This window comes from Hyla sarda, chromosome 9 (assembly GCF_029499605.1).
Source record: "Hyla sarda isolate aHylSar1 chromosome 9, aHylSar1.hap1, whole genome shotgun sequence".
In the NCBI taxonomy this organism is placed as follows: Eukaryota; Metazoa; Chordata; class Amphibia; order Anura; family Hylidae; genus Hyla; species Hyla sarda.
This window is the reverse complement of record NC_079197.1, coordinates 156846660-156871739: the sequence shown is the minus strand read 5'-3', so window position 1 is coordinate 156871739 and position 25080 is coordinate 156846660. Positions and strand designations below refer to the sequence as shown.

Genomic DNA, 25080 nt, shown 5'->3' with positions numbered 1-25080 from the left:
TGCTCTTACAGTAAAGAACCCCCGTCTGTGCTGGTGTAGAAATCTTCTTTCCTCTAGACGTAGAGGATGCCCCCTTGTTATAGATACAGTCCTGGGTATAAATAGATCATGGGAGAGATCTCTGTACCGTCCCCTGATATATTTATACATAGTTATTAGGTCTCCCCTGAGCCTTCTTTTTTCTAAACTAAATAACCCTAATTCTGATAATCTTTCTGGGTACTGTAGTCCTCCCATTCCCTGTATTACTCTGGTTGCCCGTCTTTGAACCCTCTCCAGCTCCACTATATCTTTCTTGTACACTGGTGACCAGTACTGTACACAGTATTCTATTTGAGGTCTGACTAGTGATGTGTACAGCGGTAGAATTATTTCCTTGTCGTGGACATCTATGCCCCTATTGATGCCCCCATGATTTTATTTGCCTTGGCAGCAGCTGCCTGACACTGGTCACTACAGCTAAATTTACTACTAACTAAAACTCCTAAGTCCTTTTCCTTGTCAGTCGTCCCAAGTGTGCTCCCATTTAATACATAATCCCAGCCCGGATTTTCCTCCCCATGTGCATTACCTTACATTTATCAGTGTTGAACCTCATCTGCCACTTCCCAGCCCAAACCTCCAACCTATCGAAATCCATTTGTAACAGTGCCCTGTCCTCTATTGTGTTTACCGCTTTACAGAGTTTAGTATCATCTGCAAAGATTGCTACTGTACTATTCAACCCCTCTGCAAGGTCATTAATAAATATATTAAACAGAACAGGACCCAAGACTGACCCCCGTGGTCCCCACTAGTAACAGTCACCCAATCAGAATAAGTACCATTAATAACCACCCTCTGTTTCCTATCATTGAGCCAGTTACTTACCCACTTACACACATTCTCCCCCAGCCCAAACCTTCTCATTTTATGCACCAACCTTTTATGTGGAACCGTATCAAATGCTTTGGAAAAATCCAGATATACGACATCCAGCGATTGCCCCTAGTCCAGTCTGAAGCTCACCTCCTCATAAAAGCTGATCAGGTTAGTTTGACAGGACCGATCCCTCATAAATCCATGCTGATATGGAGTCATACATTTATTTTTATTAAGATATTCCAAAATAGCATCTCTTAGAAAACCCTCAAAAATTTACATGCAACCGAGGTTAAACTAACAGGCCTATAATTCCCGGGGTCACGTTTTGACCCTTTTGTTAAATATTGGCTCCACATTTGCCATGTGCCAGTCCTAAGTGAACAGTCCTTGTTACTATAGAGTCCCTAAATATTAAAAATAGGGGTCTGTCTATTACATTACTTAATTCCTTTAGAACACAGGGGTGAATGCCATCTGGACCTGGTGATTTGTCTATTTAGATTTTTTTGTAGGCGGCACTGTACTTTTTCCTGGGTTAGACAGGTGACCTGTACTTCTTCCTGGGTTAGGCTGGGTTCACACTACGTTTTGTCCCATACGGGAGCGCATACGGCAGGAGGGAGCTAAAACCTCGCGCTCCCGTATGTAACCGTATGCGCTCCCGTATGCCATTCACTTCAATGAGCCGACCGGAGTGAAACGTTCGGTCCGGTCGGCTCATTTTTGCGGCGTATTCGCTTTTACAACCGGACCTAAAACCGTGGTTGACCACGGTTTTAGGTCCGGTTGTAAAAGCGCATACGGCGCAAAAATGAGCCGACCGGACCGAACGTTTCACTCCGGTCGGCTCATTGAAGTGAATGGCATACGGGAGCGCATACGGTTACATACGGGAGCGCGAGGTTTTAGCTCCCTCCTGCCGTATGCGCTCCCGTATGGGACAAAACGTAGTGTGAACCCACCCTTAGACAGGTAGACAGGTGACCTGTACAGCTTTTATCTGTTTTTTACATTTACAGAAAATATAGAAAATAATATAAGGTTATGCCAGCATAATGGACACTCTTGGCATCCTATAGGGCAGTGTTTTCAAAACAGTGTGCCTGCAGCTGTTGCAAAACCACAACTCCCAGCATGCCAGGACAGCTGTTGGCTGTCCGAACATGCTGAGAGTTGTAGTTTTGCAGCAGCTGGGGTCACCTGACTTGGGAAACACCCTTCTATGACAATGGTTTAAGTACTGTGGCCCTCCAGATGTTGCACAACTCCCAGCATGCCCAGACAGCCGTTGGATATCCGGGCATGCGGAGAGTTGTACTTTTGCAACAGCTGGAGAGGCACAAGTGGTGGAAGACTGCTATACAGAAAAAAAAAAAAAAAGTAATGCCGGCATAATGGAGACCAATAGATCAGTGTTTTCCAAACAGTGTGCCACCAGCTGTTGCATAACTACAACTCCCAGCATGTAGGCTGTCCGAGAATGCTGGGATTTGTAGTTTTACAACAGCTGGAGGCACCCGGGTTAGGAAAAATCCTTCTATGGCAGTGGTCTCCAAATTGTGGACCTCCAGATGTTGCAAAACTACAACTCCGAGCATGGTAAACCCATGGATAACCCCATCCAGAACTAGAAAAACTGAGCCAATTTCTTCCACAAACAGCTCCCACCCCCCCTCTGTCATCAGGTTATGTGTGGAATTACAAACTGAGCTGCAATAGCACAAACAACCTGAGGACAGGGTGGCGCTGTTTTTTTAAAGAAATCAGCTCTGCTTCTCTAATCCTGGATAAGCCCTTTAAATGGGTCTGTATGAGATTAGAACAATGTTTCCCAAGCAGGGCGCCTCCAGTCGTTGCAAAACTACAACTCCCAGCATGCCCGGACAGCCAACGGCTGTCCGGGCATGCTGGGAGTCGTAGTTTTGAAACTGCTGGAGGTGCACTGGTTGGGAAGCATTGGGATAGGGGTAAGTGATCATAAGGGGTCCGACTGGGGGTGCAGGGGAAAGCCCCCCCCCCCCCCCCCCCCCCCCCCCCCGCACACACACTGTATGGAGTAGTGTGTCGGCACATAGCGAGTACAGCATGCTGGGAGATGTGGTTTTGCAACAGCTGGAGGCACCCAACGCTGGATTAGAAGAAGGAGGGATGTGGGCACAGGCTGTGTCTAATAGTGCAAAAAAAAGGCAAAGCCTAATCCGCTAATCATATACAACCCTTTAATTTCCTGCGAGATGCGTCCGCAACTACATAACTTTCTTAAAATAGACGGATCCCCGAGGCCATCATTCTAAGAAGAAGTCGTGTATCGGGAAACCAGAATAAAAAACATCATGTAAATGATGCGCCCCGAGCGTCGTGATCTAATCGTGGAATCAACGCGTCCCTCCATGGCTGCAAACACACGTGTGATGAGCGCTGTTCTCTACTTATCCCCAGAGGAAGACAAGTGTGACCAGGGACATAGAGGCCACAAAATATACAAAACAGAGGACGCTTCTAAAGATGGGGGAAGATCAGTCATTAAAGGGGTACTCCGGTGGAAAACTTTCTTTTTTTTCCTTTTTATGAACTTGTGCCAGAAAGTTAAACAGATTTGTAAATAACTTCTATTTAAAAATCTTAATCCTTCCAGTACTTATCAGCTGCTGTATGCTCCACAGGTTCTTCTCTTTTTGAATTTCCTTTCTGTCTCTCTGCTGACACTTCTGTCCGTGTCAGGAACTGTTCAGAGCAGGAGAAAATCCCCATAGCAAACCTCTCCTGCTCCGGACAGTTCCTGACATGGACAGAGGTGTCAGCAGAGAGCACTGTGGGCAGACAGAAAATAAATTCAAAAAGAAAAGAACTTCCTCTGCAGCATACAGCAGCTGATATGTACTGGAAGGATTAAGATTTTTTAATAGAAGTCATTTACAAATCTGTTTAACTTTCTGGCACCAGTTGATTTAAAAAAATAAAATAAAACATGGCAGAGCATTCCGGTGTCTACATGGAGGTGTAAGCCGCTGCCAGACACCCCAAGTGAAGGTTTATCTGCCAAAGAGCAAAAGTAAAGAGCAGTTGAAAATAAACATGTCTGATCCTTCTCACATCATGCGAGTCAGGAGGACTCCATACACATTAGACCAATCTTTCCCAACCAGGGTGCCTCCAGCTGTTGCAAAACTACAACTCCCAGAATATACATACACACACACATATATATCCCCCCCAATGTACCTATGTATGCAGCACTATCCAAAAAATATGTAGAGATGAGTGGTGCCAGTTAGAGATGAGCGAATTTACAGTAAATTCGATTCGTCACGAACTTCTCGGCTCGGCAGTTGATGACTTATTCTGCATAAATTAGTTCAGCTTTCAGGTGCTCCGGTGGGCTGGAAAAGGTGGATACAGTCCTAGGAAAGAGTCTCCTAGGACTGTATCCACCTTTTCCAGCCCACGGGAGCACCTGAATGCTGAACTAATTTACGGAGGATAAGTCATCAACTGCCGAGCCGAGAAGTTCGTGACGAATCGAATTTACTGTAAATTCGCTCATTTCTAGTGCCAGTGTTAAAAAAAAAAACTGATCAGAGTTTCTCCAGAGAGATATTCACCAAAAGTTATTGAGTTGATATATTTTATATACATTTTTGTTTTATAAAGATCTACAGATCATATATATATATATATACACATATATATATATATATATATATATATATATATATACACATATATACATACACAGCAGACGGACTATAATACTAAAGGTATACTGGCTAAAAATGTCTATGCCCCCTGACTGCTTGGCTCTGGTATATGTCCTGTCACATGTATAGAGAAGCGGCAGCACAATGTCACACCAGCTATCAATGACAAGGACCCCGCACAGCCCCCACAAGTGACATTGATAAAGGGCACAAATCCTAAACCCTTCTCCATTACAGGGGCTGCTCACACAGGGCGGAGGTCTCCCGACACTGCTGTAGGTTGTATCACTATAATAGACCTAGAACATCCACCTTACTTAAGGGAGCGTTCACACATTTAAGGTTTTTAGCTGCTGTTTTCGAAGCCAAAGTCAGGAACTGACTATAAGCAGAGGACGTGCATTAAATGGGCACTGTCACTTTAAATAAAACATTTTGCATGATGTGTCAAAAGTTTTGATCGTTCGGGGACTAAGTGTGCAGACCCCGACCGATGAGTATTTTCTGCCAATTATTATTTTTTTTTTTTGCTTAAATGGCGAAAACAAAAGGCAGATTTTGTAACTATGGCCAAAATAAAGTGCATATTATTATTTATGCTGTGTGAACACTGCCCAAAGCAGAAACGCTGACAGCAGGGACTCGGCTGCAATGGAATTGCCACGGAGGAATGTTTTTTTTTTTTTTTTTTTTTATCTTTTATTTTTTTTAAATACCAAAAATAGTAAATGGTAAAAATAAATAAACAAATGAAAAAAAAAAAATTCCATGTGGATTGGACATTTTTTTATATATTTTTTTGACTCCCAGCTAACATCTGCCTGCAGCGTTTTTGATCGGGGGAAAAAAAAAAACATTTTTCTTTTCTTTTCTTTTTAAATAAATATATTTTAAACACAAAAAATGGCAAGTGTAATCCTAGCCTAAGGCTGCACTCACACCACGTTTTTGAAATACACTTCCCGTATACCTTTTCAATGTGAAAACCGTACGGAACCGTATTAAAAACCGTATGCAATGACTCTCCATTGAAAACCGTACGGAACCATATTAAAAACCGTATGCATTGACTCCCCATTGAAAACCGTTTGCCAAAAGAGGCATCCGGTGGTGTCCGTTTTGCATCCTGTATACGTTTTTTTTGTTTGTTTTTTTTAAACATGGGAGTCAATGAGAACCGTACAGAACCGTATGTGCGGTACAGTTCCATCCGGTTTTCATCATACTTTTTTTTTTTTTTTTTTACTTTGCACTGTTTTTTTCTTGGAAAACCATAAGACATGCATCCGGTTGTGTCCGTTTGTATCCTGTACAGTTTCGTCAGTTTTTTTCCCGTACCCAAAACCGTAGTCTACCACGTTTTTTTGGTCCGGGTGAAAAACCGTATTGAAACCGTATAAATTTATTTATTTATTTTTTTACATGGGAGTCAATGGGAACCGTACAGAACCGTATGTGCATACGGTTCCATCCGGCTCTCATGGGGGGGGGGGGGGGTGACAGGACTACAACTCCCAGCATGCCCTGACAGCCTTCAGGCAGACAGACATAATAGAGGTTCCTGGCATCTTGGTGCAAGTCTACAGTCAGACCAGCTGTGATGATTTCTTACCTATAGGGGGCAGTAGTGAGCACTGGCAGAAAGCAACAGAAAAAGAAACTTTTTCCCCCAAAACAGTTGTCACCTTTCCTTTATTGCAAAGTTAAACAACCTGCAGGGGGCGCCAATGAGCACACTGAATCAATGGTGACTTATAAGTCGAATAGCTTTTGTCAGAGCCCTGCAGGTAGTTCACAACTTCAATCAGATCGGCCGATCCGTATCGACAAAACACAGACAAGACACAATGACCGGCCCCAAGTACTCCACACACCTCCCCTGCAATCACCTGTAGCCCGGGGTTATCCTCTCCTTACTGTCCTCCGGCCCCGGTCGCCATGTTGTCCTGCGAGCTTCAACATCCGGGGACTCCTAGCTCCCTCAGCACCCGCTGCCCAGCAACGCCGTACGCCGTAAGCGGCTCCGCCTGCTTCATGGGGAAACGCGATCTCATTGGTCGGCACGGCTGTCACTCTGTGGCCTAGAGCGCATTCATTGGTTGAACTTGAGTGATGTCAGTCATGTGGATGGAGGGCGCTGATTGGCTGAGAGAGTATTCGTATCTCGCACGTTTGTTTTTGTCGGCCTGGGCTGTAGAGGGTCAGGTGTTAGAGATGCCGCCTGTCTGCGGTGCAGGAGCCATCTTGGTGGAGCCTCACTGCTTCGTGACTATGGTGCTGCTCTAGTTTATGAGAGGAAAACCATATCTTTATACAAATTTTAAATGCTAAGAGTTTTTACGGTATACACTAGTGTTCCTCGACTTGTGTCTCTCCAGCTGTTGCTAAACCACAACACCCATCATGCCCAGGCAGCCGACAAGCTGGGAGTTGTAGTTTTGCAACAGCTGGAGAGACACAGGTTAAGAAACAGCGGTATACCCTGACAAAGAATTAGGTTATGTTCACACATAGGTTTTTTTTAGATGTCCATATAAGGTCAAGTTCACACAGCGGAAAATGTGGCGACTTTATTTTTCCGTGTAGATTTTTCATAAGGTAATAAAATACATCGCCGTACGCCTTACCTATTTTACATCCATAATTTGCTTTGCTTTTGAATTACATTCTTCTGTATTTTTTTTAGTTCCTTTTTGTGGAGTTTGACGCACGTTTTTGTTTTGTTTATGTTTTTTTTTTTCAGGACATAAAACAGATAAAGTTATATGTCACTTGTATTCACTTATTGGAAATAGAAAAACCTGAACGTGTGAACAAACCTAAACAAAACTACAACTCCCAGCATAATTCACACTGAACCCCAGATCACCCCCAGCTTTGGTCCCATGTAAGGTACACAAGAGGACAAGTGTCAGCACTCAGTACCTTTTCTTTAACCCCTGATCAAAGCTTCCACCCTGCCCCCCCCCCCCCTCTCAGCCGACTATGTGTCAGCCATAGTCAGAATGTTGACTCTCTCCCCAAAATCTCGCACCCCTTCCTGTCAGCCCTAGTATAAGCTTTCACTCTCTCTCCAAAATCTCTATCATCTCCCTGTTACCCTTGTCCAATGCCTAACCAAGTCTCCTGCAGTGTCTCCCCCATAGTAATATATATTATGTATAGTGTTATGTGTGTTATGGATAAAGGACCTTTAAGGACCTTTGAGTTAGTCACATGATAATGTGTTCACATAATGTGTTTGTTACCCAGAGAGCACCAGCTGACCAGGTGACCTGCAGCTTGACCTATGGGCTTCTGGTTCAGCCCCGCTTTATAAGAGGGGCAGCCATTACAATCTCTCTCTTAGATCCTGAGGCACAGTAAAGACCAGACGTCTCAGAGCCAGTGTCCAGCACATCTGGAGGCCTCAAGCCTAACCCACATGTCAGTAAGTCAAGTCTATGTCTGCTGTCACTATCTACAACCCAGTCCAGTCTAAAGTCAAGTCTATTATAGTTGAGGTCCTTCTGTGTTGCTGGCCACCTCTCTGGGATCCTGGCCTAGCTGTAAGACTACCGTTAACCCTAACCTGGTCTTGGACTATTATTGCCCTGCCTAACCTAGGGATAGCGGTACTACCGTTCGGGTGGTTAACGGGAAAACCACGCCCTGGTGTCACAAACATTTAGGGGTTAATAGCACCTTACCACTGGGCTACAACATCTGCCATATCCACCTCACCTTCGCACCCTGAGACACCCCGTGGCTTCGCCACATACCAGTGTTCTTCAGTCTCTAGCTATTGAAAAAACTACAACTCCCAACATGCCTAGACTGCCTTTGGCTGGTTTGGAAAACACTGGGTTATCCCAAGATTAAAACGAATCACTTAACTAAGGGATGGTTGTTCAATACCGGATTGTTGGGGGGGTTTGACTTCTGTTCGTGCAGAATATTCATGCGGAATGTCACACGGACATTCTGCTGTGTGAACATACCCTCACTCTCTATGGGACTGCAGGAGACAGCTGAGTATAGCATCTTGTCATACACCTGTCTACACAGAAGGGGTTAACTACTAATACCACATATCTGCAGCTTCTCTTTTTTGTTCCCTTCCTTTCATAAATAAGATCTGATATATTTTCTTGCTGTTCAACTGAGAACCAGAGATGATTCTTCCCGATGTCATGATAAGTTGTGCCACATAACATAGCTAGAAAGCAAATCTCATCATTCACACAGCAGAATGTCTGCCTGGAAAATTTCCAGGCGGACATAACACGGACAGTGGAAGATGCCAGTGTTAGGACTGCTCAGAAATGCGCCATCTCATAGACGGCAATGCCTTCTTCAGCGCAATCCGCAGAAAGAATAGACATGTCAATTGCTTCTGCGGACCTCGGAATCAGGATTTTCACGGTAGATGTTGTTTCAGGGAAAATTCCGTTGGGTGCACAGTGCAGCAGAATCCCATTGAAATCAATGGGACTCTGCTGCGGCGGAATGTTCGCACGGAATATTCCTGCGGACATTCCACCGTGTGAACATGTAGAGGTGTCAGAAAAAATTGATTCTGTCAAATATCGTGATATTTCATTTGACAATACTAGTATCGATTGAAAATATGTTCGAATCGATCTTTTATAAACAGTCAGGGATGTGGAATTCCTATCGCCCGACACCCGGGACATGCAGTTCCGGGCACGTGAATTTTTTAGGTCCTTAGATCACCCCTGCAGGGGGGTGGGGGGTGATCCACTATAGAGGTAGCCAGAGGGCTTACCTCTGTTTCCCTGCTGTCCTGTGGCTCTGTCATTGATAGATCTTGGCTGGACCAGGCTCTATCAATGGATCGCAGAGCACACAGATCAATGGAGTTCAATAGAACTCTATTAATCTGTATGAGGAATCTAATGATTCCTCCTAAAAGTCTAATAAAGTGTAAAAGAAAAAAAGAAATTTTTAAAGACACACATTAACCCCTTCCATGTTAAAAGTTCAAATCATCCCCTATTCCTATATAAAGACATGTAAACATGATAAAAATAAACATATTTGGTATCACTGCGTGCGTAATTGTATGACCTATTAAAATATAACAATATGTATCCCGTACGGTAAATGATGTAAATGTTAAAAAAAAGAAAAAAAAAATACACAGAATTAAAATTTCTATAATATCCCAGAAAAAAAGTTAAAAGCGATTAAAAAGTCAGATCAATACCAAAATGGTACCAATACAAAAAACAGATTATGAAGCAAAAAATTAGCCCTCCTACAGCCTCTTGAGAAAAAATCGCAATATATCGTCTTTGAGACCGAATCGGGATATAGTGGGATATATTGTATCGTTATACGTGTGTCGTGATACATATCGTATCGCCAGATTCTTGCCAATTTAGAACCCCTAGTGAACATACCCTTAGTATTATCGAGCACTAAAACACACATCTAAGATCAAAGACCAGTCAGTGATTTCCTTTTTGTATGTCATTACCTTTTATTTATTTATTTGTTTTATTGTCAAAAAAAGGCAAAATACCAACAGCAGCAGCTATGATTCCTTCAGTTACATAACATATCACTATTCTTTTATGGTTGTTCATCGTGCAGAGAAGAGCTGGCGGTAACACAAGTAGTAATGGTGAGGCTCAAAACATCCTATTAAAGGGGTACTCCGGTGGAAAACTTTTTTTTTTTTTTTAAATCAACTGTTGCCAGAAAGTTAAATAGATTTGTAAATTACGTCTATTAAAAAATCTTAATCCTTCCAGTACATATTAGCTGCTGAATACTACAGAGGAAATTATTTTCTTTTTGGAACACAATGCTCTCTGCTGACATCACGCACACAGTGCTCTCTGCTGACATCTCTGTCCATTTTAAGAACTGTCTAGAGTAGGAGAAAATCCCCATAGCAAACGTGCTGATTTGGACAGTTCCTAAAATGGACAGAGATGTCAGCAGAGAGCACTGTGCTCGTGATGTCAGCGGAGAGCTCTGTGTTCCAAAAAGAAAATAATTTCCTATGTAGTATTCAGCAGCTAATAAGTACTGGAAGGATTAAGATATTTTTATAGAAGTCATTTACAAATCTGTTTAACTTTCTGGCACCAGTTGATTTAAAAAAAATAAAAATAAATTTCCACCGGCGTACCCCTTTAAGTTATAGTGTAATTCCTGCGTGACCAGCATTAATTATGCTGTACCAGCAGCGGGCAGTGCTGGCGCACATGTACTGTTGCCCACCACTAGCATTAGTGGGCATTATTACATTGGGCTCCTCTGTCTCATGCATTGTCTTCATTGGTGCATGGACACAGTTCACATTCAACATTCACTTGCCAGACCAAGCAAAAAGAAATGTTGACAAATGTAATCTGAAACTTTGGCTTTGTAAATATTTTTGGATTTTATTAGTGTAATAAATCTGTTCGCTAGGCAAGAAAACATACGAATATAGGTCAAAGTTTCCCAACCAGTGTGCCTCCAGCTGTTGCAAAACTACAACTCCCAGCATGCCCGGACAGCCTTCGGCTGTCCGGGCATGCTGGGAGTTGTAGTTTTGCAACAGCTGGAGGCACCCTGCTTGGGAAACACTGATATAGGTATTTGCAGGATTTATGTTTAGGACTTTAGTCACCACTGTCAGTCCTTGACAATTGTTCACCCTTCCCATATCAGCCTGTGGATCTCTCGCTATTGCAAAACTACTACTCCCAGCAGGCTTTGTCACTCCAGGTTGTTTCAGGCTGTCAAAGCATGCTGGGAGTTGTTGTTCTTCAATGGATGTAGAACCGTGTCCTGTTCCAAAAAGTATTGGAATAAAAACTGTGAAAACACTATTAGGGTACGTTCACACGGGCGGATTTATTTGCGGGTTTCCCGCTGCGTATTTGAAAGGGGGCGGGGTCTTTGCAGTTGTCCGCAGCAGATTTTCCGCTGCGGAATTTCCGCTGCAGAAAATCCGCCGCAAGCCCCTTTGAAGTCAGTAGGATCTGCGGTGGATTTTCTGCAGCGGAAAATCTGCTGCGGACAGCCGAGAAGAGCCCGCCCCCTTTCAAATACGCAGCGGGAAACCCGCAAATAAATCTGCCCGTGTGAACGTACCCTTAGAAAGGGACAGCAACACATAGTGACCACCGTTCACTGAAACGGTGAGGACCAGATAGCTAACAATACCAGAACTCTGATTAAAACAACAATATTTGCAGATAGAGTTCAGTAACTAAGACTTTACTTTTAATATCAATTGTATTCCCAGTAACCATCTGTATTACCTTTTCATATATGTTCATTGTATGTCCCCTGATGAAGTCATTTCTATTAGATTTTAGAAACACACTGGGACACTGTAATATTTTCTCCAGTATTTAAAGGGGCATTCCAGGCAAAAACTTTTTTTTATATATCAACTGGCTTCGGAAAGTTAAACAGATTTGTAAATTACTTCTATTAAAAAATCTTAATCCTTCCAATAGTTATTAGCTTCTGAAGTTTTCTGTCTAACTGCTCAATGATGATGTCACGTCCCGGGAGCTGTGCATGATGGGAGAATATCCCCATAGGAACTGCACAGCTCCCGGGACATGACATCATCATTGAGCAGTTAGACAGAAAATAACTACTCAACTTCAGAAGCTAATAAATATCGGAAGGATTAAGATTTTTTAATAGAAGTAATTTACAAATCTGTTAAACTTTCCGGAGCCAGTTGATATATATAAAAAAAAGTTTTGGCATGGAATACCCCTTTAATATTCTGGAAGACTTTAGTATATTTATTTGTTGGTGATTTTTGAAGTTAGGATCCAACAAGAGGGTTTAGGGAGAGTGGTGGTGGGGTTTCTCTATTCAGGGAAGGTGCTTAGCTTTGAGGACAAGATTAGAGGGTCAAAGAAGGAGGGTATGGCACACCCAGAACCCGGAAACAAGCAACAGAAAAACCTGAAGGACTAATCGCTACAGAGTTGTTAGAAGAGAAACATACCTATAATCTGTAAGGCTGTGTAATACTGTACAGATTAGGCTTCTATCACATTACAGCCGTTTTTCTGCTGAAGGAGGTCATTGAAAAATAGACAAAGTAACTGAACATAACGAATGACCAATGTCCGTTATTTTAACGGGCATTCTGTCAAAATAGCGGACATGTTCCATCCGTTATCACCCGTTATTTCATCCGTTATTTTATTTCCATGTTCCGGAGCATGTGCAGTAGAAATAACAGATCATAACGGACGTTGAAATAACGGTCACTAACGGATGTCAATTGTGAACATCCGTCACCCATAGACTTCAATGTTAAAATGTTAAAGTCTGTTATTCCACCGTTATTTTTGACGGGACAAAAATTAGTGCATGCACCGTCTTTTGTGCCATCAAAAATAACGTCCGTTAGTCATAACAGGACATAACTGGTGCTGCGGGATGGTCAAAAAATCCCATTGACGTGAGTGGGATTTTTTGACGGCCCTGTTCATGACGGCAGTTTTTGCAGGGTGACAACGGTAGTGTGAAAGGGGCCTTAGACTATTCCTATTGAGGTCCGGTAAAATTTCTTATTTTGCTATTACCTATTAAAATAACAAACACCTTTACTCACCTTCATCTGCTCCCTCACCACTTAAGTATCAGGACACCCCATCTCTGTTTTACAGTCCGCTCTGGCGGCACTCTCAGGCCCGTCCCGTTCCCCGCTATGCTCTGCAGCTCAGGGGTAAGCAGAGTCACTGGCCATGGATGGGGCACCCTGATACCGGAGCTACAAGGGAGGTCAGAAGAAATTGGAGTATTATCCAACATATAGACTGCATGGGGAATCCTGGATGGACAAACTATTTCCTTCCTCTGCAAAGGCACAAAAACCACACAAGGTATGTGAGCTCCAGCGTAGGACCACTCCATGCATATCAGTATCTTTAGGTTATCTATAGTTGTAAGTGCTTTGTGTTAAAGGGTTTCTCCGGTGTTAAAAATACATTTTTTAAATCAACTGGTGCAAGAAAGTTAAACAGATTTGTAAATAACTTCTATTTAAAAATCTTAATCCTTCCAGTACTTATTAGTGGCTGTATACTACAGAGGAAATTCTGTCCTTTTTGAATTTCTTTTCCGTCTGTCCACAGTGCTCTCTGCTGACACCTCTGTTCATGTCAGGAACTGTCCGGAGCAGGAGCAAATCCCCATTATCAAACCTCTCCTGCTCTGGACAATTCCTGACATGGACAGAGGTGTCAGCAGAGAGCACTGTGGTCAGACAGAAAAGAAATTAAAAAATAAAAGAACTTCCTCTGTATTATATAGCAGCTGATAAGTACTGGAACTACTGGGTTAAGATTTTTAACTAGAAGTCATTTACAAATCTGTTTATCTTTCTGGCACCAGTTGATTTAAAAAAAAAATGTTTTCCACCGGAGTACCCCTTTAAGTGCAACATTATGACTTATACATGCATTAGGCTCATTAAGTCCAAGAGATCAGCAGCAAAATAATTCCATAGAGACAAAAAAAAAAAAGCTGTCATTTTGGGGATGATTTGGAGTTCAAAAATTCAGTCTTATCCAGAAAAAAAACAACTTGGGAATTCACCGCTTATCCTTGATCAGCCATATGTCATCCACTATCTCTCCATCCTATAAAAAAAACACAGATTTCAGAATTAATTATTGAAGGGATTATCCACAGGATAGATAATAAGTATCTGGGACCCCCACTGATCACCAGAAACAGAGGTCCCTTGTTCCCCGAATGAATGGAACAGCAACACTCATACTCGTCCTTCACTCCATTCACTTGCTTTAAGACATTTAAATATAGCCAATAATTACCACCTAACCAGTGGTTTAATTTTAGGATAACCTTTTTTTTTATTTTTTTATTTAAAGTTTCCTACCATTTTGTGTACAGTGGTCCCTCAACATACGATGGTAATCTGTTCCAAATGGACCGTCATTTGTTGAGGGATCCGTGCAATGGAAAGAATAGGAAGTTGTACTCACCTGTCCCCACCGCTCCGGACCATCACCGCTCGTCACCACTGCCCTGGATGTCGCCCTCCATCGCTGTTGCCGCATCCCCGTTGTGTCTCCGGACGTCTCTGCTTCCCCGGGATCGTCGCTTTCATGACGCCGCCATCACATCACTACGCACGCTGCTCCTATTGGATGACGGGACGGCGTGCGCTGTGATGTGATGACGATGGAGAGCGCCGGGATGTAGGGGATCCCGAAGAGGACGCTACGGAGCCCCGTGGACAGGTGAGTGACCATCACCGGAGCTCACGGGGCACCGTAAACAGCTATCCGGCGGCAGCTGAAGCAGTCTCTTATGTTGATGCTGCCTTCAACATGCGATGGCCTCTGAGAGGCCATCGCATGTTGAAATTATCGTATGTCGGGGCCGTCTTAGATCGGGGGGTCACTGTATATAGCTTCTATGCACAGCTATTTGTCTACAAACTCATCCAATAGGAGCGACGTGCGTAGCGACGTGATAGCGGCGACAGAGAGCGCGGATGCCGGGGAAGCATAGGGCTTGCCGGAGCGTCGGGGACACCTCGGGGACGCGGCGGCCGCGATGGACGGCGACATCCTGGGCAGCGGTAATGAGCGGTGACGGTCTGGAGCGGCGGGGACAGGTGAGTACAACTTCCTCTAACAGTGGTCTACAACCTGCGGACCTCCAGATGTTGCAAAACTACAGCACCCAGCATGCCCGGAGAGCCAACGGCTGTCCGGGCATGCTGGGTGTTGTAGTTTTGCAACATCTGGAGGTCCGCAGGCTGTAGACCACTGTCCTATACTTTACATTGCACGGATCCCTCAACATACGATGGTTTCAACAAACAATGGTCCGTTTGGAACGGATTATCATCGTATGTTGAGGGACCACTGTACAAACCATATGTAGCCTGATCCTAAAGCTGTGTGCTACTCCTTTCCAGCTTCACCTGTTAGATATCCAAAACAGGGGGCAGAGAAGAACACAACACTGAATGACCTGACTACAATAAGTATGCCTGTAGTCTGTAACCATGGAGACACATCATACATGCAAAAATAGTGGAATATTCTTAATGAAGACAATTTCCAAAGTTGCCTAATTTTTTATTTTAGCTGTTACTTTTAATTTAATATGACTAATATTTAAAATCACCACAGGAGATGTAAGACGTATGCACTATTTTGCTCTTTTCAGAAATGAAGCATATTCATTGTTTAATAAAGTTGTGCAATTTTCCAGTATGTTTTATGAATTCATTTCTCACCTTTTTAAGATCTCTGCTTGCAGTCATGGAAGAGGAGCCTTCGTTGTTAGGCTACTTTCACACTATAAAGTGGCTCCGTTACAAACGGACGTTAAGGGCTCTTTTTTTTTTTTCACTTTGACCGCCTTTTACGTCCTTTATTGTAACGGAGTCTAACAGGAGTCATAACGGGCAAAGAGAATCCCGTTCACTTGATGGGATTCCTCTAACGTCCGTTATAACTCCCATTATTACGGCCAAAGATAGCGGGAGAAAAAGACGGCGCATGCACAATCTTTTCTCCCGCTATCTTCCTAACGAACGTCACCTACAGGGCACAAATGGTAGTGTGAAAGGAGCCTTAAAGGGGTACTCCGCCCCTAGACATCTTATCCCCTATCCAAAGGATAGGGGATAAGATGTCAGATCGCGACGGGACCCCCGGGATCTCGGCTGCAGCACCCACCTGTCGCGGCTTCCGGGAGCGCTGGAGGCTCTCATCCTAACGCCTCCCGACCACGGTGACGTGAGATCGTGACGTCACCCCCGTGTGACGTCACGCCCCGCCCCTCAATGAACGTCTATGGGAGGGGGCGTGACAGCCGTTGAGGGGGCGAAGCATGATGTCACATGGGAGCGGAGCCGTGACTTCACAATGCTCCGTTCCCCGTGATCGACAGTAATCAGACCCGGAGCGAACATGTTCCAGGGACTGATTCTAACGGGGGGGGGGGGGGGGGCCTGCAATATCACGGGGGGTCCCCAGCGGTGGGACCCCAGCGATCAGGCATCTTATCCCCTATCCTTTGGATAAGGGATAAGATATCTAAGCGCCGGAGTACACCTTTAAAGAGGCACTCTGTGAATTTTTCATTTTTATTTTTTTGCTTCTATAGTGCAGACTATTATTAGAGAATAATTTAGAGGTTCTTTTAACTGATGTGGTAGTTTCAATTTCAGAACAGAAATCATTTTCTTGTGCTGCCTATATTTCCCATGATCCCTCTGGTTTTGCAGGAAAAATGGGTGGAGTTTGATCACTGCAATTCACCCAAGAAAACCATCCTAATCATCTGGCTAGACTCCAGCAACCAGAAGCTGAAACTGCCCATAAGGCACTAGGACCGCTCAGGAATACTCCATCTTCATAGACGGCAATGCATTTCCAAGCAGAATCTACAGAAACATAAAACAGAATCTACGGAATGCCGGAATCGGGAAATTCCGTCATTTGCACAATGCAGCAAAATTACACCTACAACGACAACTCCCATCATACTGGCTGTAAGTGCATGATGGGATTTGTAGTTTTGTAATAGCTGGAGAGCCCCAGGTTAAGAAACCCTCCCCTACACAATGCTCTGTGAGCTAAATGGTCCATATGTTTTACCTGCACTGATACTTTTCACGACTGAAAGGACATTTGCACTTATGCATTTTCCTCTAAAACAGGGTTTCCTAACCAGGGTGCCTCCAGCTGTTACAAAACTACAAGTCCCAGCATGCCCGGACAGCCTTTGGCTGTCCGGGCATGCTGGGAGTTGTAGTTTTGCAACAGCTGGAGGCACCCTGGTCAGGAAACACTGCTCTAAAGAGTCATTTTCAGCAACAACACAATGGAAGATTAGGTTTCACCCACTATGATCCACCACACAAATCAGTCATGAGATGTATTCAGCACCTGACCAAAAACTATTGAAGTATGTACAGTATATATATATATAGTAAGGTGCACTCACCCGGTCATCTGACACCTGCTGGATGTGTATGTGAGTCTTGTTTGCTATGTGGATACGTGTATAGCCGTAATCTGCTATCCTTACTGCGCTCCATTCCCGATGCAATGGAAAGAAAGGATCCAGCCTCTCCTTACATCCCTGGCAGGAAAAAAAAAGATATTTAAAGGGAACCTGTCATGCTGCTCTAACCATTTACATACAGGAAGAGATCTGTCAATCAAGAAGTTGGGTATGAAGAAGCCGGAGGGAAAAACCCCCGCCGGATCCTTATCTACCGAGGAAGGGGTCGAAATATTGAGTATGAGTACTCTGAAACGCATCTAGATGCTTGAGAGGAGACGCACTACTGCCATTTGAGATATTTATCCTGTTATCCAAAGTCTGCATCTCACCATGTAAGCAGCCTCCACCTATCCAGCCCACTGTCACTGACGTCAAATGCCAACTCCACGAGACCGGGACAACTGGGGGACCAGAGCTGTACTCCTCCAGATCAGCTGCAACAGCGCCTGCCAGCGCTCCTCACACAGTGCCCGCTGACCTCACTGCTGCAACGGCTTTCCGGCACTCGCAACTCCATCGGAGCAGCTCAGAGACGGAGTGATACTAAACCAACAGTTTGGCTGGTAAATATTGTGGTGACCCACGGTGAATGGTGAGACCACGGGGTGTAGCGGTGAAGGTGGAGGGGGCAAGATGGTATTAACCCCAGGGGCAAAGTGTTGTTAACACCCAATATGTTCGTGACGCCAGAGTGGTTTTTGGGTACTGGAACCACACGAACGGTATCTCCGCTATTCCAATGGCTAGGCAGTGAAAGGACCAAGTTATGGTATAACGGAGGCTTTCTGAGGTCAGATAGGTGTTATTATCTTCACAGCTAGGCCAGAATCCCAGAGAGGTGGACAGGAACCCAGAAGGACCTCGCAGCTTGCTGGGACCAATTAGACTTGTAATAGACTTTAGATAATTGACTTTAGGCTGGACTGGACTATAGGTAGTAGTGACAGCAGACATAGACTTGACTTACGGGAATGATTTTATTGGTATACATTAAAATCAAGACCCTTTTAGAGAAAGAACTATACATCAAATAAATGCGGCAACACCGGACATCCTGCACCTAAGATGGTAATCAATGTGTATCTTGATTTTATTGTATACCAATCAAATCTGTATATTTTTATACCTTTCTAAAGACTCCTTTTGGCTTTTGCATGTTGGTTACTGGAATGACTGTAGATCTGAGGCCTTCCAGGTGCTGGACACTAGTATTGAGATCTCTGGTGTTTGCTGGTCTCAGTAAAGTGATGGAAGAGAGAGAATTGTAATGGCCGCCCCCTTATATAGAGGGGGGCTGAGCCAAAGCCCATTGGTCAAGCTGCGGGTCATGTGTTAAACTGGTGCCCTCTGGGTAACATGTGATAACATAAACCTAACATAACATTTCACAGGTCCTTTGGATGACCACTCACAGGTCCTTTATACTAACTATACATGAATTCACTGACTACAATTCTATGACAATAAAGGACATTATAGTAACAGCAGAGGAGACACTGCAGGAGAGCCCCAGGTCACTGAGGGACTCAACCTGACAGGGCCAAAGTGTAGTGCAGGACCATGTCCTGTACTGGGACATCACAATATTTTCTTGTTTATATAGGTGGACAGTGCTGCATGGCTATAGACTATAGCTATAATGGACTTTGGTATATAAAGTTACAGGACTGTTAGCAACACAAAATAATTGCTGGGTTACCAAATGCCGGATGGCACAATTGTGAAAATCTTGATATTGATTTATATGCAGCAGTGCGTCTATTTTAAGCTGCGTTCACACGGCCATCAAGACCCATCCCGTTCTTCTCCCGTCAAAAATAAAAACGGACTTAAAAAAAAACGGTCAATAACGGATGCAAATGGATGTTATCTGTTTGTATCCATTTGGATCCGTTATTGCTCAGTTAATAAACAAAAAAAAATGCTTAGAAGTAAAAACGGATCAAAAATTGATTAAAAAAACCTTAAAGGCTCATCCGTTTTCCATAGCCTTCAATGTTAAATTTACTGTATCCGTTTTTTCTTCAGTCTTTTTGACGGAAGAAAAAATACTGCATGTGTCGTTTTTTTCTGCCGTCGAAAAAATGGAAATGAGTGAAGACGGGTGCAAACGGATGTAAACGGCTTGTAAAATCCCATTGACATGAATGGGATTATTTTTAAAAACATTTTTAGTCCGTTTACAGCCTGCAGGAACGGAACAGAAACGGGGATAAAAAAAAAAAAACGGGGACAGACGGCCATGTTAAACCACCCTTACTGAAATTTTACATTGTTATCTTTATTGTTAATCCTCCCTCAAGGGCCCTGTGAGAGGACAGTTAATTATATATTTTTTTATGCAATTATTTTAATAAATGATCATATATGTGATTGAACCAGTAATAACTAGAACTGTCCTTGAGGTTTGGATGATTGGTTTATTTACTCTGTAGCAGTATTATAACACCTAGGGTATAGGTCAATACCAAAAAGAACCTCGGCCGTCTGCAACACACACTCCTCTCAGAGAATAGGGTCCCGTACTGGAGATTGCAGGGGGTCTCAGTGGTCTGACCCCCTTGTGGTTAAAGGGGTATTCCAGGATTTTTTTTTATTTGACTATGCTACAGGGTCTGTAAAGTTAGTGTAGTACATAAGATAGTGTCTGTACCTATGTGTGATCGTGATCTCACAATTCTTCTGTGATTTTTCCACAAAGTTTATATTTAACAGTATACAACATTACTGTTGTCTCAGGTTTCCTCAGGTTGCAATGCGGCCAGAGACATTACATCACTAGTCAGGTGATGACAGGGAGCCTGTCTGCTTCCATGGGTGGAGCGATTGCTGGGTGGGAGAAAGATCATTCTGCAACTAATTGTATTTCTGCAACAGCTGTAGGCACCCTGGTTAGAAAACACTGGTCTTTTGCATGGAATGCAACTCATTTTTGTTTCAAAGGGTGCTGTGGCTGATGTGTGGGAGGGAGGAAAGTGACCTCAAACTTACAAACAAGGAATCCTGGGACTTGTAGTTGAAGAAGGAAACTCCAACAGGAAATAGACAGTTCACAAAAAGATGGCCACAGTGTTATGGTAATCTCACAACACAACCATTTAGCACCGAGACAAGCGCAGATCCTTCCTAAGCATGTTCATTACTGTCTGGCAGGTACGTACTAAAATCACCTTATGGTGGAGAACCCCTTTAAGTTGTTTTTACCAGATCCCCCCTTTAAAGCTTCCTCAGAGGATCTGGAAAACAGTGCTCTGACCACTGTAAAGATACATTAAAGGGGTACTCCGCCCCTAGACACTGGGGACCCTCGTGATCCCCCTGCTGCACCCGGCGTTCATTTAGCACATCGGTTGCAGCGCTGGAGGCTCGTGACGTCACGCCCATGCCCCCTCGATGCAAGCCCATGGGAGGGGGTGTGACGGCCCCCTCCCATAGACTTGCATTAAGGGGGCGTGGGCGTGACGTCACAAGTGGGGCGCGGCCGTGACATCACGAGCCTCCGCCCCACATCGCCATTAAAGGAGTACTCTGGTGCAGAGTATTACTGCTCCGTCCTGCCCGGGCTGCAAAAAAATGAAAATAAACCATCACTCACCTCCTTGGGTTCCCGCGGAGCGTCACTACAGCTGATCAGTCCTCCGGTCCATCTTCTTCATACTTCCGTGTGAACTAAGCGTCACATGGCGCTCAGCCTATTATGGGCCGAGGCAGAACATTGCGGCGGCCGGCGATAGGCTGAGCGCCATGTGACGCTTCGTTACACCCGGAAGTATGAAGAAGATGGACTGGAGGACCGATCAGCTGTAGTGGCGCTCCGCGGGAACCCAGGAAGGTGAGTGATGGTTTATTTTCATTTTTTTGCAGCCCCGGCAGGACGGAGCAGGAATACTCTGCACCAGAGTACTCCTTTAATCTAGCACTGAGCAAAGTTCGCTCCGTGCACCGGATGACTGGGGTGCCGCAGCCAAGATCGCGAGGGTCCCCAGTGGCGGAACCCCCTCGATCAGACATCTTATCCCCTATCCTTTGGATAGGGAATAAGATGTCTAGGGGTGGATTACCCCTTTAAGAAATCGATCAGCAAATAATGTTCAACCTAACAATGAAACAATGTTACAAGAAGAAAATAAACTAGATTTATCTGTGGTCCATAAACTGGATTGATCATTTTAACCCAAAAACCAACAATCGCTTCATCTATAGCTTCGGCGTCACCCCACAATTGAACTCACCGCAGATCCTGTGGTTATGTGAACAGGAGCCATGGGATTGGTATAAGGAGCCTGGAGGGATCCGTTATAAACCTGCAATGATCAAAGGTCTGAATAGGAAATCTATGCACAGCTGAACAAACAGTCTCTTTATATTCCCTATTACTGTCTGATGGGGTCTACAGTGGGTCAGGGCTACAAACACAAGCTCATAAAATATTCTGCATGAACTAAACTGGAAAAGAGAATATACAGCGATCCCTCAACATACAATGGCCTCAGCACACAATAGTTTCAACATACAATGGTCTTTTATGGACCATTGTAAGTTGAAACCAGACTCAACATACAATGTTATGGACAGTCCAGACCTGTGAATCGTGTCAATGAACTGACCAATCAGAATGGGCATTCACTGGTAAAACTCCTGTATTACTGAAGTGTATGCACTGACTGGTGTCTGGTAGCGCCCCCTACAGTACAGGGAGGTATTACATGTTCTGTACACTTTACCTGTACCAGGGTTAGCTGCTCCTTTGGACACCAGGTGAGGGCGGCTCCATGTTTTTTTAGGACATTGCGTGCAGAAGCTCCTGTCCTCTACATAGACCAGTGCTTCCCAAGCAGGGTGCCCCCAGCTGTTGCAAAACTACAACTCCCAGCATGCCCGGACAGCCTTTGGCTGTCCGGGCATGCTGGGAGTTGTAGTTTTGCAACAGCTGGGGGCTCCCTGCTTGGGAGACACTGACATAGACAGTGATTACAGCTCCCAGCAGATCTTTATTACTTTTATATGTAAGGATTTGCTTTATCTGTATTAGTTATCTACTTATTTTTCTTTAATTCTCACTTTTTCCTATTTTTGGAGGACATTTTGGTGCCTTTAGAACCAATTACCAGGTTTCCATAGAGTTCTGGTCTCAACATACAATGGTCTCAACATACAATGGTTTCAACATACAATGGTCGTCCCAGAACAAATTAATATTGTAACTTGAGGGACCACTGTAGTATAATGCAATACTGTGTGCAAGAACGGTATATGGGCTCCTTGGTTTACAACCGTCGGCCCATGTGTGTACATGACTGAAACTACCTGTGATGTCACAGCCACTTGTATGATGTCACTGTATCTTACCTAATGTCACAGCAGCAATGCACATTTGTGATGTCACAGCCTGTTACCAGTTTCCATCTTAATTGTTATATTGCAGCTTAAAGGGGTACTCCAGTGGAGAAAAACATGTATAAATTAAACTGGTGCCAGAAAGTTTTGCAGATTTGTAAATTACTTCTATTTAAAGGGGTACTCCGGTGGAAAACTTTTTTTTTTTTTTTTTAAATCAACTGGTGCCAGAAAGTTAAACAGATTTGTAAATTATTTCTATTAAAAAATATAAATCCTACCAGTACTTATTAGCTTCTGAATACTACAGAGCAATTTCTTTTCTTTTTGGAACACCGAGCTCTCTGCTGACATCAAGAGCACAGTGCTCACTGCTGACATCTCTGTCCATTTTAGGAACTGTCCAGAGCAGCATATGATTGCTATGGGAAGTTTCTCCTATTCTGGATAGTTCCTGAAATGGACAGAGATGTCAGCAGAGAGCACTGTGCTCATGATGTCAGCAGAGAGCTCTGTGTTCCAAAAAGAAAATAATTTCCTCTGTAGTATTCGGCAGCTAATAAGTACTGGAAGGATTAAGATTTTTTAATAGAAGCAATTCACAAATCAGTTTAACTTTCTGGCACCAGTTGATTTAATCTGTTTAACTTTCACCAGTTGATAAAAAAAAAAAAAAAAAGTTTTCCACCAGAGTGCCCCTTTAAACATCTTAATCCTTTTAGTACTGCAGCTGCTGTATGCTCCAGAAGTTGAGTTGTTCTTTCCAGTCTGACCACAGTGCTCTCTGCTGGCACCTCTGTCTATGTCAGGAACTGTCCAGAGCAGTAGATGTTTGCTATGGGGATTTGCTTCTACTCTGGACACTTCCTGGCATGAACAGAGGTGTCAGCAAAGAGCACTGTGGTCAGACTGGAAAGAACTACACAACTTCCTCTGGAGCATACGGCAGCTGATAAGTACTGGAAGGATTAAGATTTTTAAATAGAAGTCATTCACAAATCTGTACAACTTTCTGGCACCAGATGATTAGAAAACATTTTTTCTCCTCCGGAGTACCCCTTTAACCTTGTGATGTCACAGTGGCTTACTGGACTAACACAGTTATGATGTCACAGCAGTTACCTGCAGGAACCCCCACTTGTGATGTCATAGTAGCATATCTGACTGAAACTCACATCTTGGGTCTGCCAGACTGAAACCACCAATGATGTCATTGCAGTTTAACTGATACATTTGTGACATCACAGAATGTTACTCTTCCCCCGAAATACTTGTGCTGTCATAATAAATCCACTGTGATGTCATAGCAGCTTACCTGACTGAAACCCATTTTGTGAGGTCATACCAGAATACCTGACAGAAACCCACTTATAAGGTCATAGATCAGTGATCTCCAAACTGTGGACCTTGAGATGTTCCAAACCTACAACTCCCAGCATGCCCGGACAGCCAACGGCTGTCCGGGCATGCTGAGAGTTGTAGATTTGCAACAGCTGGAGGTCCACAGTTTGGAGACCTAGGTCATAGATGATTTTAGAATTCCTGGATTAAGCATATTTGTGTGATGTCACAAAAGCCTAATTATCTGAAACCCACTGTGATGTCACAGCAGCTGATTTGTGATGTCACAGGAGCTCATCTGACATAGACATTTGTGATGTCAAAGAATGAACTTGTGAGTAGGTCACCAAAAAATATAAAGCACACCTACCTATCGCACTTCTCTGTCATTGCCGTCAAGCGACTTCCCATTCCCCCGCTGCATCACACTTGTACTTTCTTCCAAGACAAGATGGAGCAGGACTTGCCTACTCAGTCAATCCATGGCCAGGACTGGAACAAGCTGGAAGCAGCAAAGGACTGGAAGTGGCCGTGAGGGACCAGGGTAGGTAAGTATCCTTCATTTTTAATTTTTACATTTTTACGAGGTCCCCAGCAACATATGCTTAAATTTCAATTCCTAGAATACTCTGTTAAAGGGGTACTCCCATGGAAAACTTTATTTATTTTTTTTTTTTAAATCAACTGGTGCCAGAAAATTAAACAGATTTGTAAATCACTTCTATTAAAAAATCTTAATCCTTCCAGTACTTTTTAGGGGCTGTATACTAAAGAGAAATCCAAAAAGAAATGCATTTCCTCTGAT

The 25080-nt window shown here is 43.7% G+C and overlaps 2 protein-coding genes across 3 annotated transcripts in view; both read right to left on the bottom strand.

Moving 5' to 3' along the window:
• PAK4 (p21 (RAC1) activated kinase 4) overlaps positions 1-6582 on the bottom strand; it is an 85801-nt gene extending 79219 nt beyond the window's left edge. Inside the window, exon 1 of the mRNA XM_056539804.1 lies at positions 6452-6582. The gene's annotated coding sequence lies outside the window, so the exon portion shown is untranslated. The remainder of the gene's footprint in view (positions 1-6451) is intronic.
• Positions 6583-13633: 7051 nt separating this feature from the next.
• ACP7 (acid phosphatase 7, tartrate resistant (putative)) overlaps positions 13634-25080 on the bottom strand; it is a 43948-nt gene continuing 32501 nt past the window's right edge. For both annotated transcript variants that reach the window (XM_056541062.1, XM_056541063.1), the window contains exons 13-15: positions 21830-21901; positions 17535-17672; positions 13634-14182 (exon numbers count right to left, since the gene is read on the bottom strand). In XM_056541062.1, coding sequence (XP_056397037.1) covers positions 14135-14182; positions 17535-17672; positions 21830-21901 — 258 coding nt within the window. In that variant the 3' untranslated portion in view covers positions 13634-14134. The remainder of the gene's footprint in view (positions 14183-17534; positions 17673-21829; positions 21902-25080) is intronic.